This window comes from Natrix helvetica (assembly GCF_964273705.1).
Source record: "Natrix helvetica genome assembly, chromosome: 1".
Classification (NCBI taxonomy): Eukaryota; Metazoa; Chordata; class Lepidosauria; order Squamata; family Natricidae; genus Natrix; species Natrix helvetica.
The window spans coordinates 375,555,292-375,571,933 of record NC_138548.1 but is presented as its reverse complement, the minus strand read 5'-3'; the positions used below and the strand labels follow the sequence as shown (position 1 = coordinate 375,571,933).

The 16,642-nt window shown below is 44.3% G+C and overlaps 1 protein-coding gene across 1 annotated transcript in view; it reads right to left on the bottom strand.

Annotated features, from left to right (window-relative positions):
* Positions 1–16,642, bottom strand: part of LOC309383771 (alpha-1-macroglobulin-like) — a 49,973-nt gene that overhangs the window by 10,626 nt on the left and 22,705 nt on the right. The window contains exons 10-13 of the mRNA XM_081936643.1: positions 14,207–14,270; positions 8,680–8,825; positions 6,612–6,761; positions 135–299 (exon numbers count right to left, since the gene is read on the bottom strand). Of these exons, the coding sequence (XP_081792769.1) occupies positions 135–299; positions 6,612–6,761; positions 8,680–8,825; positions 14,207–14,270 (525 nt within the window). The remainder of the gene's footprint in view (positions 1–134; positions 300–6,611; positions 6,762–8,679; positions 8,826–14,206; positions 14,271–16,642) is intronic.

The window sequence follows — 16,642 nt, the reverse complement described above, 5'->3', positions numbered from 1 at the left end:
TATATGCATGTATATATTTGTATATAAACTACTATTAATTGTATAAAAGGTTTTGTGTGCTGTGTTTTGCTCCTGGGTTTATCTCATTATAATAGTCACACTGCCAAAATTCTGACAATAGCTTTGATGCTTACCCTGAATATCTTGTAAGCATCCCCATCTTCAGGGAGAAAATGCACTGGGCGGCCAATTCTTTCACCCCTCAATGGTTTTTCTGTAGGACAGGGATGAAGATTGAATGCATCCATAAAGAGGTCAACGGAGAAGGTGTGTTCCTTCTTGGGAAAGAGGCTGTAAAACTGAAATGAGAAAGAATGCAATGCAACTGAGGATGGAGATTTGAGCTAGAGGAACTTCCTGTCCATCAAGCTATCAGCCAATGAAACAGACTGTGCAATAGCAATAACACTTAGCAATAGCACTTAGACTTATATACTGCTTCAAAGTGTTTTACAACCCTCTCTAAGTGGTTTACAGAGTTAGCCTATTGCCCCCAACAATCTGGGTCCTCATTTTTACCAACCTCGGAAGGATGGAAGGCTGAGTCAACCTTGAGCCGGTCAGAACTGAACACCTGGAGTGAGCAATGAGTTAGCCTGCAGTACCTGCATTCTAACCACTGCGCCCCCCCCTCCCCCGCTCTTGATAGAATGGGAGAATGACCTTGGGAGATGAGAGAAGGCAGAGAGATCAGATAAAAGAAGGACGAACCTGAAGCTGAGTAATGGACAGAGAAAGAAATGTAGAGAGGATCCACCCTAACCAATCAGATGATAAAAAGAGACAGCAGGTGAGTTGTACTTTCAAACCTGCAAGGTTGGTATCAGTCTCTCAAGTTCAGCAGACCAAACAACAAACACAATAAGATCAGTTAATTGTAAGGCCACATTAATAGAGTCTTGCAAGGCTGAAAGTTATCCGGTCACGTCTTTTTAGCAGTTGATCAATTATGGCAGATCCCTTCCACGTTTCTTTCTCTGCTCATTACTTCATTTTGAGCTCCTTAGGCAGAATCTCTTTTGTCTGTTTTCCAAGGTCATTCTCACATTCCATTACAAGCCGCCACATGAAATGATGCGTTCTCTTTTACTGGAAATCTCAAAGCAGAGGCCGTCTGCTGATCCAGATGATTCTACGTTGAGACATCACTGAGACAGGCTGGGTTAAGAATTCAGGAGTGATCCAAGCAAGCATCCACGTTTGAAGGAGAACCAGAATTTGGCTTCTTAGTCTGTGTCCTTCCCCAGTACTCCAGAATGGCTCTGGGACTCTGTGTCAACTTCAAAGGGAGATTTTGCTGATTGCAGCCATTGTCACTTTTCAGCTGCCACAGAGTCAGGGGGGGGAGGGATGTCATTTCCAGAAAGCAACAAGAAATCGTCCCCTGGGAACCGAGGTCATCTAACCAGATGTTCTACTAAGACTCGGACAGTTTTCCATAACAACAATTGGACATTTAATTGGACAGCATGACCTGCAATTATGGGGCGGGAGAGAGATTCTATTCTTTATTATTATTGTTGTTGTTGTTGTTGTTGTTGCTGCTGCTGCTGCTGCTGCTGTTGTTATATTTTTATTTACAAACATACAAAATACACACACACAAAACTTAGATGTACACTACATTTACACAATACAGTACAAACAGGAACTTCCTGTTCTTTCTAATAGCAATTTCAAATTGATACAATTATCCTTACGTTATTTCCTCTTCTAATATATTTCAATTGCGTTTCACCATTTTTAACCCTCTTCTTTTACTCATCTATCTGCTATATTGGGTGATTTTACCTCTAATAAATTTAAATTTTCTTGAGTACATATATATAGATGGCAGGTGAGATCTTGCCGAAACATTGCAAAGACAATCTCAATCTTACACGGGAAAAGACCAGCATACAACAAAACCAGCATACCTACACCCGTGAAAATCTACGAAAACAAATATATATATGTGTGTGTGTGTGTGTTTGTGTTTGTGTTTGTGTATGCACGCACGCGCACGCACATGTTAATTTTCCTTAACTTCTATTTTTGGGTTTTATTGACTTCTTTCATTGATCCTTGTTTCTTTCCTCCATCCACCTATACCATTTTTCCTATATCTGGTAATATTCTGTTTCTTCTTTTCCCTGGATTTCTTTTGTTAATTTGTCCATTTCGGGACAGTCCATAACCTTTCTTATTATTTCATCTATGCTTGGTATCAATTTATTTTTTCATTTCTGAGCGAAGGCAATACACGTAATTATGTGTAATATTAAATACTGGATTTCTTTTTTAAATTTTGCAGTCATTATTCCTAGTAAAAAAACTTCTGGTTTCCAATCAATTTTGACTCCTGTTATTGACTCTAGCCAATTTTTAATCCTTTTCCAATACTTTTTAGCCTCCTCACATGTCCACCATACGTGATAATATGTTCAGTATGTTAATTCACATTTCCAACATTTTGGTGAAATATTTGCTGAAATTTTTGCTAGCCTTACTGATGTTAGGTGCCATCTGTAAAACATTTTGTACTGGTTTTCCTTGTATGCAAGGAAATAGTGCATTTTTAAATTTGTCCCCCAAAATTTTTCCCATTTATGTAATTCAATATTGTAGCCAAAGTTCTGTGCTCATTTTACCATTTGTTCTTTCACAATTTCTTCTTCCATTTTATACTTCAGAAGAAATTTATATATTTTCCCTATTATCTATCTTTCTGAGTTTTGGATTATTTTATCTAATTCGTGTGGTTAAATTTGGATGCCGTATAATTTAGTATAGTTATTTTGTTTAGTTTTGATTTGCAAGTAGGTTAGCCAGACAACTTTCATATTTTGTTCTGCCAATTCTTCTATTGTTTTTAAATTTCCTTGTCCATTAATTAAGTCTCTGTATCTTAACACTTTATTCATATCTGTAAAATTTGGGTGCGTCATCCTTTCTGTCGGGGATAGCCAATTTGGGATTTTCACAGTGGTTTTTTTAAAATTTTGAGCCAGTTTTGCAATAACGCATTTCTAATTAGATGTCTTTGAAAGTATTTGTGTGTTTTATTTTTATCATCCCATAGGAACGTATGCCAACCTGCTTGCAAATCATGGCCTTCTAAGGTCAAGATTCTTTTATTCTTTAACTCTATCTAGTCCTTCACCCATTTTGTTGTTACTGCTAAGGCCTATAGCTCCCAGTTTGGTAATGCTAAGCCTCCTCTCTCCTTGCTATCTTGCATTGACTTTAGTTTAATCCTCGCTTTTCATCCTTGCCATATAAACCTAGCAGTTAGTTTGTTTAATTCCTGAAAAAAAGTTTTACCTGGATTAATAGGTGCGGCTTGCAACAACAAAAAATTATTGGTAAAATATTCATTTTAACTGTGGCTATAAGTTCCATTAGTGATAGCTGAATATTTTTCCAACTTTCTAAATCTTTCTTTATTTGTGTCACTAGTATATTATCTTTAATTGTAGAACATTTTGCCGACACCCAGATCCTCAAGTATTTCACTTTCTTAGTTATTTGCATTTTAGTCACTAATTCCAATTTCTCTTCTTGATTTTTTGTCATATTCTTAGTTATCATTTTTGTTTTGCTTTTATTAATTTTTAATCCTGCCATTTCACCATATTCTTCTATTTTTTGAATTAATTTCGGAGTAGATTCTAGTGGATCTTCTAAAACAAATACTAAGTCATCGGCATAGGCTTGGTCTTATATTCTTCATTTATAAATCTTAAACTTTTATTCCTTGGTCCTTTCCAGAGTTAGTATAAACAGGAAAGGAGAGAAATGGCATCCATGTCCAACTCTCTTTTTTATTTTGATCTTCTCTGTTAATTCTCCGTTCATCAGAACTTTGGCTGTCTGGGTGTTATATACCCTGTTTCCCTGAAAATAAGGCCTCCCCAGATAATAAGCCCAATTGGGCTTTTGAGCGCATGCGCTAAAATAAACCCTCCCCTGAAAATAAGCCCTCCACAAAAATATTGCAACATAGCAGCAGCCATGAGGTGACCATGCCCGCCGCCTCCTGCACCTCAAAAATAATAAGACCTCCCCAAAAATAAGGCCAAGCCCTGATTTCAGGGGTCAAAAGAAAATAAGACCCTGTCTTATTTTCGGGGAAACATGGTAGTTTTTCTATCATTTTTGTAATTTTTTCTCTGAATTTCATCCTATCTAATTGCGTTGTTATAAATTTCCAAATTACATTGTCAAATGCTTTTTGTGCATCAAAGAAAACCAGTACCAATTGCTTTTCTGGATGCGCCTCATAATATTCTATTATATCTAGGATGACTCTCGTATTATTTTTAATGTGTCTGTGAGGTAAAAATCCATTTTGGTCTGGATGTATTCGTTCATTTAGAACTTGTTTAATTCTTCCTGCCATAATCGCTGCAAATATTTTATAATCGGAATTCAATAGTGAAATTGACTTCTTCTTTCGGGATTAGCAGTATTATTGCTTCCGTCCATGATTCAGGCATCTTGGCTTTTGCTAAGACTTTGTTGAACATTTCCACTCCTAATTCTTCCAGTATTATTTGATTATATTTGCATAGCTCCACCGGGATTCTGTCTGGTCGTGGGGTTTTATTATTTTTCTGGTTTTTCAGGACTAATTCTACTTCGACTATTGTTTTGGCCTGTTTATCGTCTCCCATTGTTCTTTTGAGATTGGAATTATCTTTTCTGGGTTTAAATATTGTTTTATCTTAGTTTCTCCATACTATCTTGCGCATATAGTCTTGTGAAGTATTTTTGAATAATATGCTTCTTTTCTTCTGATTTATGTTGAATATTTCCCTCGTCATCTTTTAATTGATATATCATTCTTTTTTCTCTTTCATTTTTCAATCTGTATGCCAGCCATCGTTGAGGTTTGTTGGCTTGTTTAAAGTAATTTTGTTTGGCCGCTTTAATTTTCTGTGCTAATTCTTTTTGAGTTATTAAGTTAATTTTATGTTTTATCATCTCTTTTTTCTTTTTTAATTTTATTCTTTGGGTCTTTCTGTAATTCAGCTTCGGCTTCCCTCAGTACTTTTTGCATACGTTCTTGTTGCTCTTTTTGTTTTCTGATTTTTCTTGCAATGTAGGCAATCATGAGGCCTCTTATGTATGCTTTCATGGTATCCCAGAGATCTTGAATTGAGGTGTCTTCTTTTTTATTTATTCTAAAAAATAGTTTTAATTATTTCTCTAGCATTTGGGTGTATTCTATTTCGTTTACGATATTTGGGTTCATCACCCCTCTTTTTCTTCTTTTTTGGCCTTTCCATTTTAATTTTATTGGGTTATGATCTGCCCACTCATTTATTTCAATTTCGATTTCCTCTTATTGATTACATAGTCCAGATGATTTCCAGGCCATGTCAATTCTCGATAAGGACTGGTGGGGGTTCAAATAAAAGGTATATTACTTTCTTGTTTTGTGCCTTTCTCTCCAAATATCATGTAGTTTATATTCTATTGCCATCTCAAAAACGGATTTAGGTAACATATTTTTTTGTCTTATTATTTCTTTTACTTTCATAGTCCATCTTTTTATCCACTATTGCGTTATAATCCCCAATTAAGGAAATATTTCTATATTCTAATTCATTTATTTTGTTGTGTACTTTCCTGTAGAATTCCTCTTGTTTATGATTTGGTGCATATATCACTATTAATAATATCGGTTTTTCTGTTGTCTCTAATTCAATCATTAGTGTCCTGCCTTCTTCATAGACTGTTTTGGAGTTTATTTTTTTCTTTATATAGGTTGCTATCCTGTTGTGGGCCACAGGAGCTGTTGGAGCTGCAACCAGACTCCGACAGTGAGGGGCCTTATGAGTCAGCTCTGGAAGATGTGGAGGAACCTGGACAGGGTTACAACTCCGAGCAGGGATCAGAGAGGCTGGTTGGCCACCAGGAGGTGCCTGAGGCATGGAGCAGTGGTGAAAGCCAAAGGGAGTGTGCTCCTGACGTCATGCCTTGGAGCAGTGGGGAGGAGACAAGGGAGTGGTTCCTGGATGCTCGGCAAGGAGAGCTGATAGACGCAGAGGACAGCTATGCAGTTACAGGAAATAATTGGACTCAGGTGATCGTAATTAGGCTCCTCTCAAGACTATTTAAGGAAGGACTTTCTGGAAACTGTTTTGCAGGAATCAACATATTTACTAGAGCTGGAGACGCTATCAAGTCTGTGTCCTATCTCGGCAGGCTGGATTGCTGCCAAGGTCTTGGCTGTATTGGATTGCTGCCAAGGTTTAGTCTGTGTGTTTATAAATCATATTGCAGAGTCCTTGTCTCGGAGTGCTTTGCTATACGCAGAGGGGGGTCAGAACATTATCCCTATGGCAAAATTTCTGGACTGTGATATTGCTTTGTCCTTCTATTTTTCCTACATTTTCGTCCCCTAAAATTAATTTATGGACAATTTTCTTTGCTTCTCCTTCCCTGGAGTCCTCCCCTAGCTTCTTACATTTAGTTGTGACTGCTATCTTCTGGTGTAACTTGTAAATAAATGGCTGCAAGTGATCCTATTCGAAGTACATCTCTATGGACAAGTAAATCTTGGGATGAAACCAGCAGGAGCCAGGACATATCTGGACCCCAAATGAAATGCAGTCAGAACTCACCTTCTCAGGAGTGAACTCAGCTTCAGGTTTCAAGAGATAGACATTCTCGTCAACGGCATGGATGGCACAGACGTAATCGGCATAGGCTAAAAGATGGAGTTGGGTTTCCCCTCCAGACAGACCTTCTTGATCAGAGAACCACAGTTTGGCCTGTAAACATAAACCAGGTCTTTGAAAAAGCCACTTCCTCTCGGTGTGGAATGAATGGAAGGAGAAATGAATGGGATGAAGTGATCCTTATTGTCATGCATATTGTAACCTTGAGTTGCCCTCTGTGACTAACCTCAAGCCACAGTTTGACAGGCTCAATGGAACTATTGGCTGACACACACACCCCAAATAGGCTTAAGGTGACTTCCGGTTTGGCGTCGTTGCGATACAATTGTAGGGACCGGGGCTCCGCTACCCTAGGCTGAACTCTCTTCATTGGGGGCCCCTTAAAGGGCTAAAGTCACCTTGGAGGGGTGACAAAGAAAGGAGCGGCATCTCGTAGATCGCAGAGAGTCACAACTATCCTGCTTGATCTGAGGCTTATCCTCCCATCCAACAATGAAGAAGAGATATTGATTGATATTACCGTGTTTCCCTGAAAATACGACAGGGTCTTATATTTTTTTGACCCACGAAATATGGCCTTGGGCTTATTAAAGGGGGGGCATATTGTTTTTGGGTTGCTGGGCGGCTGCTCCCTCGCTACTGGGCTCCCGAAGAGCCGGGCACAGCCTCAGGGTCGAATGGCTGTGTTGCGCTGTCGCAGCAGCAAAACAGCAGCCATGAGGTGGCCACACTTGCTCAGCGCCTTCGGAATGCCCCTAGGTGAGTGAATGGGGCTCTGCATGGCTGGAGAGGGGGGTTGTGCGATTCACAGGCTCACAATGCCCTTGGCTAACTCTACAGTACCTGCAGAGCGAGGGCATCTCCGCTGCTGGTGCCGCCCGCTGCTTGGTTTTTTTTTTTTTCAGCTTTCAAAGCACGGAGGACGGACAACCATAGAGCATACTCCCAGAGCAGTATCCTACCTACGTGCTTTGGAAGCCGCAACAGAGGACGGATGTCACTCTGGGAGTACACTCTATGGTTGTACACTCCAAGAGCGGCATCCGTCCTCCGTGCTTTGAAAGCCGAAAAAAAAAACCAAGCGGCGGGCGGCACCAGCAGCGGAGATGCCCCCGCTCTGCAGGTACTGTAGAGTTGGTCAAGGGCATTGTGAGCCTGTGAGTCGCACAACCCCTCTCTCCAGCCATGCAGAGCCCCATTCACTCACCTAGGGGCATTCCGAAGCGCCGAGCCGCAGGAGGCGGAGGGCGGCAAACAGGCACTCGCGTTGCTTGGTGCCTTCCGGATACTGCTAGGTCGGCAAGCGGTGCTCTGCCTGGCCAGAGGGGGGAATTGTCCAGGGGGCTTATTTTCGGGGGTGGGCTTATATTTTTGCCCACGTGAAAAATGTGGCAAGGCTTTACTTTCAGGACAAGTCGTATTTTCGGGAAAACACGGTAATATTTTTTAATTGAGATATTGAAACAGACAAGAGATGAAGGCTAGAAATAGAGTATCTACCAATATAAGATTTGTGATATTAAGATATAGAATAGAGGTGAAATTAGAAAGGGAGGAAAGATAATTATGCATATTTCTATACAATATGTTACAATTAGTAGGTAGATGAAAGGACCAGAAGTTGAAAGATGATTGTATTATGTACAATGTTATTATAATGATGTGAGTAGGATTAATGTAATGAAGGCTATCAAAATTGTTAAAAAGAAAAAAGGCTTAAGGTTAGCTGATGTTTGAGGTTTTCTTTCCATTGCAATTTAGTTATGACCCACTGAGATACCGGTATTCAAGGGAACAGGTCTGGCTAGGACATAACTGATTACATCAACCTGGACCAGCAGATAGAAAAAGGGTAATTCAAGAGCTTTTTTTCTCAAAGGATCAGGAGCAAAGAAGGCTTTGTGGATATTAGCATCAATAGAGCGGAGGAGCATCAGCTTAGAGAAGACCTGTTCTGGATCATTAAGATTCTGCTATCTTTAACAGCACAACAAAAAATACACAATGTTACCCTGTCGGGGAAGCACTCTTCTACGGTGAAGTCTCTCGAGTCAGCAATGAGTTCTCCACTGGGCAAAACGGCGTAGACGAGCCACTGGATGTTGAAGGCATATCTGACATCTATCCAATGTTTCAAAAGGAACTCCCCTTTGGTCTCTAAAGGATGAAAGCCCCGGGTGGAGGAAAGAGAGAGATCGAAAGAGACATATAATTTTCATCAGGTAGACAGACAGACAGACAGACATATACGATGACAGATATAGGCAGAGATGGATGGTTGAATAGAGATAGAGGGATAGATAGATGATAGATGATAGATAGGTAGGAAGGAAGGAAGGTAGGTAGGTAGATAGGTAGGCAAGCAGGCAGGCAGGCAGGCAGACATATATGATGACAGATATAGACAGAGGTGGATGGATGAATAGAGATAGATAGATAGATAGATAGATAGATAGATAGATAGATAGATAGATAGATAGTCACCTGGGACCATTTGAACCATCTTCCTCCCATTTACCATCTTTGCCTCTCTCCACCATTTGCGACACTTGAATACCTCCCACCTTCCCCCCACCTTCCTTTGAAGTTACCATCTAGACATTATTTACCATCTAGTCTTTAAGACTCTTGGTCCTCCATTGAGACTCTAGCCCTGCCGGCTATTACCTATTAACTTTGTTTTATCAGCACCTTACCCTACTGGGACTTTTAGCATTCAACAATTTACTCGAGGTTAGACCTGCTCCACCTGCGAGAAGCCCCTCTCTCGCAGGTATGGCCCCTGGCTCTTTCAAGGGCCAGCCTTGATGACGGGTTTGTGAACCCCGAGAGGTGGAAGAAAAGGAAGCTGAGGGGATTTTTATCAAAATGTTTTATTATGTTTTTAGGGGGTTCTAGGAAGGGGGGGGGATAACCAGGCCAGGAGGGAAGCCAGCGCCAGACGAACAGGTGAGTCCACGAAGGAACTGAGCGGGGTGAGGGGGGAGAGGGAACAAGTTATTCCAGCAGAGGTTTGTTTTATTACAACGGTTGCGGGGAGGGGGGGATTCGAGGACAAGAAAAGATCGCAAGGTCGGTTGGGAGACCGTGGCTGCTGGCTACGCCCGGTCGTTTGTACCAACCCCCGCAGCCTAGGTGGTCAGGAACTACAGAGCCAGGGCCTGAGGCTGATGCTCTGCAATGCAAGGTCCGTGACCAACAAGGCCCCCCTCATTAACGAGTTGATCTCGGAGGGGGAGCTGGACCTTGCAGGGATAACGGAGACCTGGTTGAGTCACGAGGGTGGCTTACCCCTCGTGGAAATGTGCCCACCGGGTTTCCGTGCATTCCATCAGCCTCGGGCCCTGGGTAAGGGTGGTGGGGTGGCGGTAGTTATACGGGATTGTCTAGAGCCGAGGGAGTTCACTGTTCCTCAGATACCCGGGTGTGAGTCGCTGGGTATGAAATGGGGCCCAGGGAGGCAGTGGGGTCTGCTGATTGTATACTTGGCTCCTCGCTATACGTCAGCGGCCCTGCCCGAGCTCCTCGAGCTGGTCTCGGAGACGGCGGTTGAGATACCCAAACCTCTGGTTATGGGGGATTTCAACCTGCCGTCGACGGGAGCAGCGTCCGAGGTGGCTCGGGAGTTCATGGCTTCCATGACAGCCATGGGCCTGACCCAACTAATTCAGGGCCCCACACATGAAGGCGGCCACATACTGGACCTTGTCTTTGTATCTGAGCAGTGGACGAGTGATCTGGGAATAGGGGATTTAGAGACTACGCCCCTGTCATGGTCAGATCACTCATGTCTCCGGCTGGACTTCCCTGGCGCTACCCTCCACCGCGAGGAGGCGGAGCCAGTTTGTTCAAGCTGGTACCGCCCCAAGCACTTGATTGACCGGATAGGTTCCAGACGGAGCTTGGGCCTTTACCTGTAGCCCTGACCCGCGCTCGGTCGGAGGACCTAGTCGACGCCTGGAATAGGGCGACGGCGGGGGCCTTGGACCGGGTTGCGCCTCTGCGACCTCTCCTACGGCAGCAACCCACCCGGGCTCCCTGGTACACCGAGGAGCTAAGGGTGATGAAGCGCCAGAGGAGACGTCTAGAGAGCAGGTGGAGGTCCTCACGCTCCGAGTCTGACCGAACACAGGTAAGAGCCTATTTACGGACCTACCTTGTGGCATTGAGAGCGGCCAAACGTAGACATTGTGCCGCTCTCATTGCGTCTGCGGATAACCGCCCTGCCGCCCTGTTTAGGGTGACCCGCTCTCTCCTGTCGCAGGAGACGTGGGGGGCACCCTTGCAGGGAAGAGCAGAGGAGTTTGGGGAATATCTGCAGGACAAAGTCGCTCAGATCCGGAGCGGATGGGCCCCCCCCAGTGGACCGGACGAGCCGTCATCAGTGAGTCTTGTGAGCCCACTCTGGGAGGAGTTTGACGCTGTTGCCCCCGAGGTTTTAGACGGGTTGCGTGGACGGCTGCGACCCACCACATGTTCAATGGACCCGTGCCCCTCCTGGTTGGTACTGGCATCCTGGGAGGTGACGCGAGGCTGGCTTCTGGGCCTGGTGAACGTCTCATTGAGCGAGGGTTCCTTACCGACTGCCTTGAAAGAGGCGGTGGTGAGGCCCCTGCTCAAGAGGCCTTCACTTGACCCAACGGAGCTAGCTAATTACCGTCCAGCCTCCAACCTCCCCTTTTTAGCGAAGGTTGTTGAGAATGTGGTGGCGCAGCAATTTCCATGTCGCCTCGACGAATCCGTATATCTAGACCCACGCCAGTCCGGCTTCCGACCCGGGCACAGCACTGAGACAGCCTTGGTTGCGTTGGTTGATGATCTCTGGAGGGCCAGAGATAGAGGTTGCTCCTCTATCCTGGTCCTATTAGACCTCTCAGCGGCTTTTGATACCATCGACCATGGTACCCTACTGCGCCGGCTGGAGAGGATGGGAGTCGGAGGCACCGTTTTACGGTGGTTCGGCTCCTACCTCTCCGGCCGGATGCAATGTGTGTTGACTGGGGGGCAGAGGTCGACCCCGAGGCCACTCTCTTCTGGGGTGCCGCAGGGGTCGGTCCTCTCGCCCCTTTTGTTCAACGCATATGTGAAGCCGCTGGGTGAGATCATCCGTGGTTTTGGGGTTGAGTACCATCTGTACGCTGATGATACTCAGTTGTACATCTCAACCCCAAGCCACCCCAATGAGGCTGTCGAAGTGATGTCCCGGTGTTTGGAAGCCGTCGGGGTCTGGATGGGGGACAACAGACTCAAACTCAACCCCTCCAAGACCGAGTGGCTGTGGCTACCGGCACCTCGGTTCAGCCAACTGAGTCCATCACTGGCCATAGGGGGCGAACAATTGCCCCCTGTGGAACGGGCGCGCAATTTGGGCGTCCTCCTAGATGCCCGGCTGTCAATGGATGATCATGTGGCAGCCGTGGCAAGGGGGGCGTTCCACCAGGTTCGCCTGGTGCGCCAATTGCGCCCCCTTCTGGACCGTGATGCCCTACGCACAGTCACTCATGCACTGGTGATGTCTCGCCTGGACTACTGTAACGCTCTCTACATGGGCCTTCCCTTGGGACGCGCCCAAAGACTGCAGCTAGTCCAGAACGCAGCCGCGCGGGTAGTCATGGGGAGTACTAGGTACTCCCACGTAACACCTCTCCTGCGCAAGCTGCACTGGCTGCCTGTAGTCTTTCGGGTGCGTTTCAAGGTTCTGATCACCATCTTTAAAGCGCTCCATGGCATAGGGCCTAGTTACCTGCGGGATCGCATCCTCCCACATACATCCCTGCGGCCAATTCGCTCTCACAGGGAGGGCCTTCTCCTGGTGCCGTCCACGAGGCAATGCCAACGGGTGACACCGAGGAGTAGGGCCTTCTCTGTGATGGGCCCAACCCTCTGGAATGACCTCCCCCCCGACATTAGAACCACTACTGACCTCCGCTCCTTCCGACAGAAACTGAAGACACACCTGTTCCGACTGGCTGGTCTGGCATAGTTTATAACGTCTACCTCCTGGCATACACATTCTTACTGGTTTTTAGAGGGATAGTTTTTTAAATTTAACCTGATATGACATTGGGATTTTAAATTTTGTACATTTCGATTTATTTATTTAGCTGTACAGTTTGGCATATTTTATCCTCCTCTCATATACGTATTTATGTAGTTATTACTATGTTTTAATTTGTTGTATTTTGATACGGACTGTACACCGCCCCGAGTCCCTTTCGGGAGAGGGGGCGGTATATAAACGCTAATAAATAATAATAATAATAATAAAGATAGATAGATAGATAGAGACAGACAGACAGATAATAGATAGATAGATAGATAGATAGATAGATAGATAGATAGATAGATAGATAGATGATAGATAGATAGATAGATAGATAGATAGATAGATAGATAGATAGATAGATAGATAGATAGATTGATAGATAGATTGATAGATAGATTGATAGGTAAGTAGGTAGATGGAATAAGTTCCAGTTGGAATACATCAGACTTCACCAGGATGACCACTACAGGCTGGGAAATGTGAGTCAAAAATGGATCATTGAAGAACCAGGAGCTGAAGGACTTCAGCTGCTGTCTTCTTCTCAGTTGTGAGGGCTTGCCTTCTCCTCCACAATAAATGTTAGGTTTATAGAGGAAATGATCAAGTTGGTGGTGTTTCTTGTTTTGGGGATCTACGAAGCAGCAGGTGAATCTCCCTCCAGTAACATCTCCCGCTGCACAGGAGGGCAAAGGACATAAAACAGGTTCTCTGGCACATGCCACGGAGTCCTTCAACCCTTTGCCATCCTAAAAACCCCAAATGCTGCCTCAGACCCATGAGTCAGTGCTGTTAGTAGTGCCTTCCCATGACTCTCCAAGATTTCTGGCAACTCTGGGTTGAACTTTGGGGCTTTGGGTATCAGGTGATTGGGAACTGCATCCCATTCTCTATCTTTCATTCTTTCACCTTGCATGTTTTGGTTATCCTTGAAAACAAAGTCACATCTAGCATGCCAGCTTGCTGACTACAAGAGACTGAGCCCCTAATCCTCTTTGTGAGTCTCTGAGAAGGGCCTGTCCCAGAGGAAACGGAGCATAGGCATCTGAGCAGCCTTCTACCATAGTTGAAAAGAGACATCACTGTGATGCCCAGCAAAAACTCAGGGTAAAGGAAACGGCTGCAGAGATTTGGGAGAAACGGCGTGTTCCAACTGCTTGAGACCATCCCTTTCCTCTACCCAATGGCAGGGCTGGCTGTGTGTAGCCACCTCCCTTGCCCTGCCAGTGTGAAATCGGGTATAGTGAACCCAGCTGTGAGTGGGAAAAGGAAGAGAGGTTTTTCAGACATGCAGGGGGCACCCAGTATTTAGCAAGAGAGAACTGGAACCACAGGTGGGATTCAGCCGATTCGGACCGGTTTGAGCGAACCGGTTTTTAAGTGGGTTGAATCCCACCACTGACTGGAGCCCCATAGATGGAGACACCCCGGGAACTTCTGGGAAGCTTTTTGTCAAGCAGGAAGGGGGAATGTCATTTGGAGGGAGAACATTTACCTGTTCCCTGTTTCACTGGCTGCCTGTGTCTCCATGTTTGTACGATGTTCTCCTTAGACTTGATCTGTGTGGAAAGAAGAAACTCCTGTTAGATATGCAAGGGCTTGGAGAAATTGATTGATTGATTAATTGATTGATATTGATTGATTGATTGATTTTCAACTCTAACCACTGGCTGTCGTGCTAGATATATGAACCCCTAGAATTTCAGAGCTGCAATTGTCTAGTTTAACCTTTTGAGAAGTGTGTAAGATTAAAAGAATAGAATAATAATTCACCCATGGTGTTGCTCGGGAATCTGGTGGATTTGATGATTGCCTGAAGGGAATGTATGTTGAGGTGGCAAGGCTAAAATCCAGGCCTATGCAGGCCTTCGTGACCATGGAAAATCCCAAAGGAAATGACTAGCCTGTGGATTAGGCTTGTGACCAAAACCACGGAAGACGTACTTGATTATTTTTATAATTTTTATATTTCTATATTTTATCTGTTGCATGCAAGCTTCCTCTTAGCCAAGCAGAAGCAAAGAAATGTGTAAATATCTGCCTCACACTGTGTTTGGGATTCCTCCACCTTTAAGGAGGACCAGGGGTGAAATCCTCCCGGTTCAGCCCAGTTCGGCCAAACTGGTAGGGACTATTGTCGTTGGTTCTGCAAACCAGTAGTAAAAAAAAAAGCTTCCAAAGATAGGATGGCTCAGCTGTGAGCTGTGCAATTGTCGGAAGCTTTTTTCCCTGCTTTTAAAAGCATTTTTTTCCTGCCTATCCGCCTGAACCAGCAGGTAGAATCGGTTTGGAGGCGTGGCCAGCCTCCCACCAGTCGACAAAGCCAGAAAAGTTGGAGAATGTGTGCGCTCCTGCTACTGAACCGGTAGTGAAGAAAATAGAATACCATTACACACACACACACACACACACACACACACACACAAATCCTGATTAATATTTTCTGTGCATACAGCTTTTGGATCACTGGGCCATTCCTGAGGAGAAATGTACGCACGCCATTCTTGGGTTTTCCGAAAACTAACTAGGTGTGAATCTCCTCTTCCCAGTGGGGATCCCATCCCCCCGTCTCTGTGGCCTCTGTTTCAGCTCATTGCAATCACCTTCCAAAATCATGGAAAACCTAATAGATGTTATGCTTCTTGAGCAGAAATACAGCACTTTGAAGGAAACCTTGGACAGTGGCAGAAGAATAAGAGAAAATGCTACTTGGACATAGCTTAATTAGGATAACCAGAAGTTGGAAGAAAACACAGAAGTGTAGCTTTGGATCTCACTGTTGACTTTTGGTATAGTGGTTAAAAATACCAGGCCAGAAACCTGGAGACCGTGAGTTCTAGTCTGGCATGAAGCCAACTAGGAGAGTGTGGATCGGTCCCTATTCTAGGAAGATTGGGGCAAACTTCTTCTGAAAATGTTACCAAGAAAACTGTAGGGAATTGTCCAAGCAGCCACTAGGAGCCAAGATGGACTTACACCAAAAAAAGGGGAAAAAAGCCCAATCAGGAGATTTGCTTGCCCACATACATTCACCCTAACAAGCATAGAACTAAGGATAAGTTAAGTTTGACTCACTCAAGGTTCATGGGTAAACTAAGGGAACGTGTCAGAATGGTCAAATTGGAAACTCCAAATCTCAATCAACAAATGCTGTGTCTTACACATTGGCAAAAAAAAAAATCAGAACACCCAATACAAGCTGGGCAGATAGGACCTCGTGGATAACCCTCACTCTGCAAGGACCTTGGCGTACTCATTTCTAATGATCTAAGTACCAGAGTTCACTGTAACAGCATTGCCAAAAAGGCATTAAGAGTTGGTAACCTAATCTTGCAAAGCTTCTTCTTCAGTAACATTATACTGCAAACTAGGGCCTATAAAACCTTTGCTAGACCTATTCTCAAATACAGCTCATCTGTCTAGAACCCACGCTGTATATCAGACCTTAATACAATCGAGCGAGAACAGAGATATTTCCCGAGAAGAGTCCTCCACTCCTCTGCTCACAACAGAATACCTTATACCACCAGGCTTGAAATTTTGGGCTTAGACAACTTAGAACTACGCCGCCTTCGGCCTGACCTGAGCGTAGTGCACAAAATTATCTGCTACAAGGTCCTACCTGTCAATGACTACTTCAGCTTCAACCGCAACAATACACGAGCACATAATAGATACAAAGTTAAGGCAAACCGCTCCAATTCTGATTTTCTGATTGCAGAAAATACGACTTCAGCAACAGAGTGGCCAATGCCTGGAATGCACTACCTGACTCTGCGGTTTCTTCTCCAAACCCCCATAACTTTAACCTTAGACTGTCTATTGTTGACCTCATCCCAAAATAAATAAAAAATAAATAAATATTTATGTTGTGGTTCAGTGCACATTGGAGTCATGTCACACCTGGAATACGGCATCCAGTTCTGGTCAC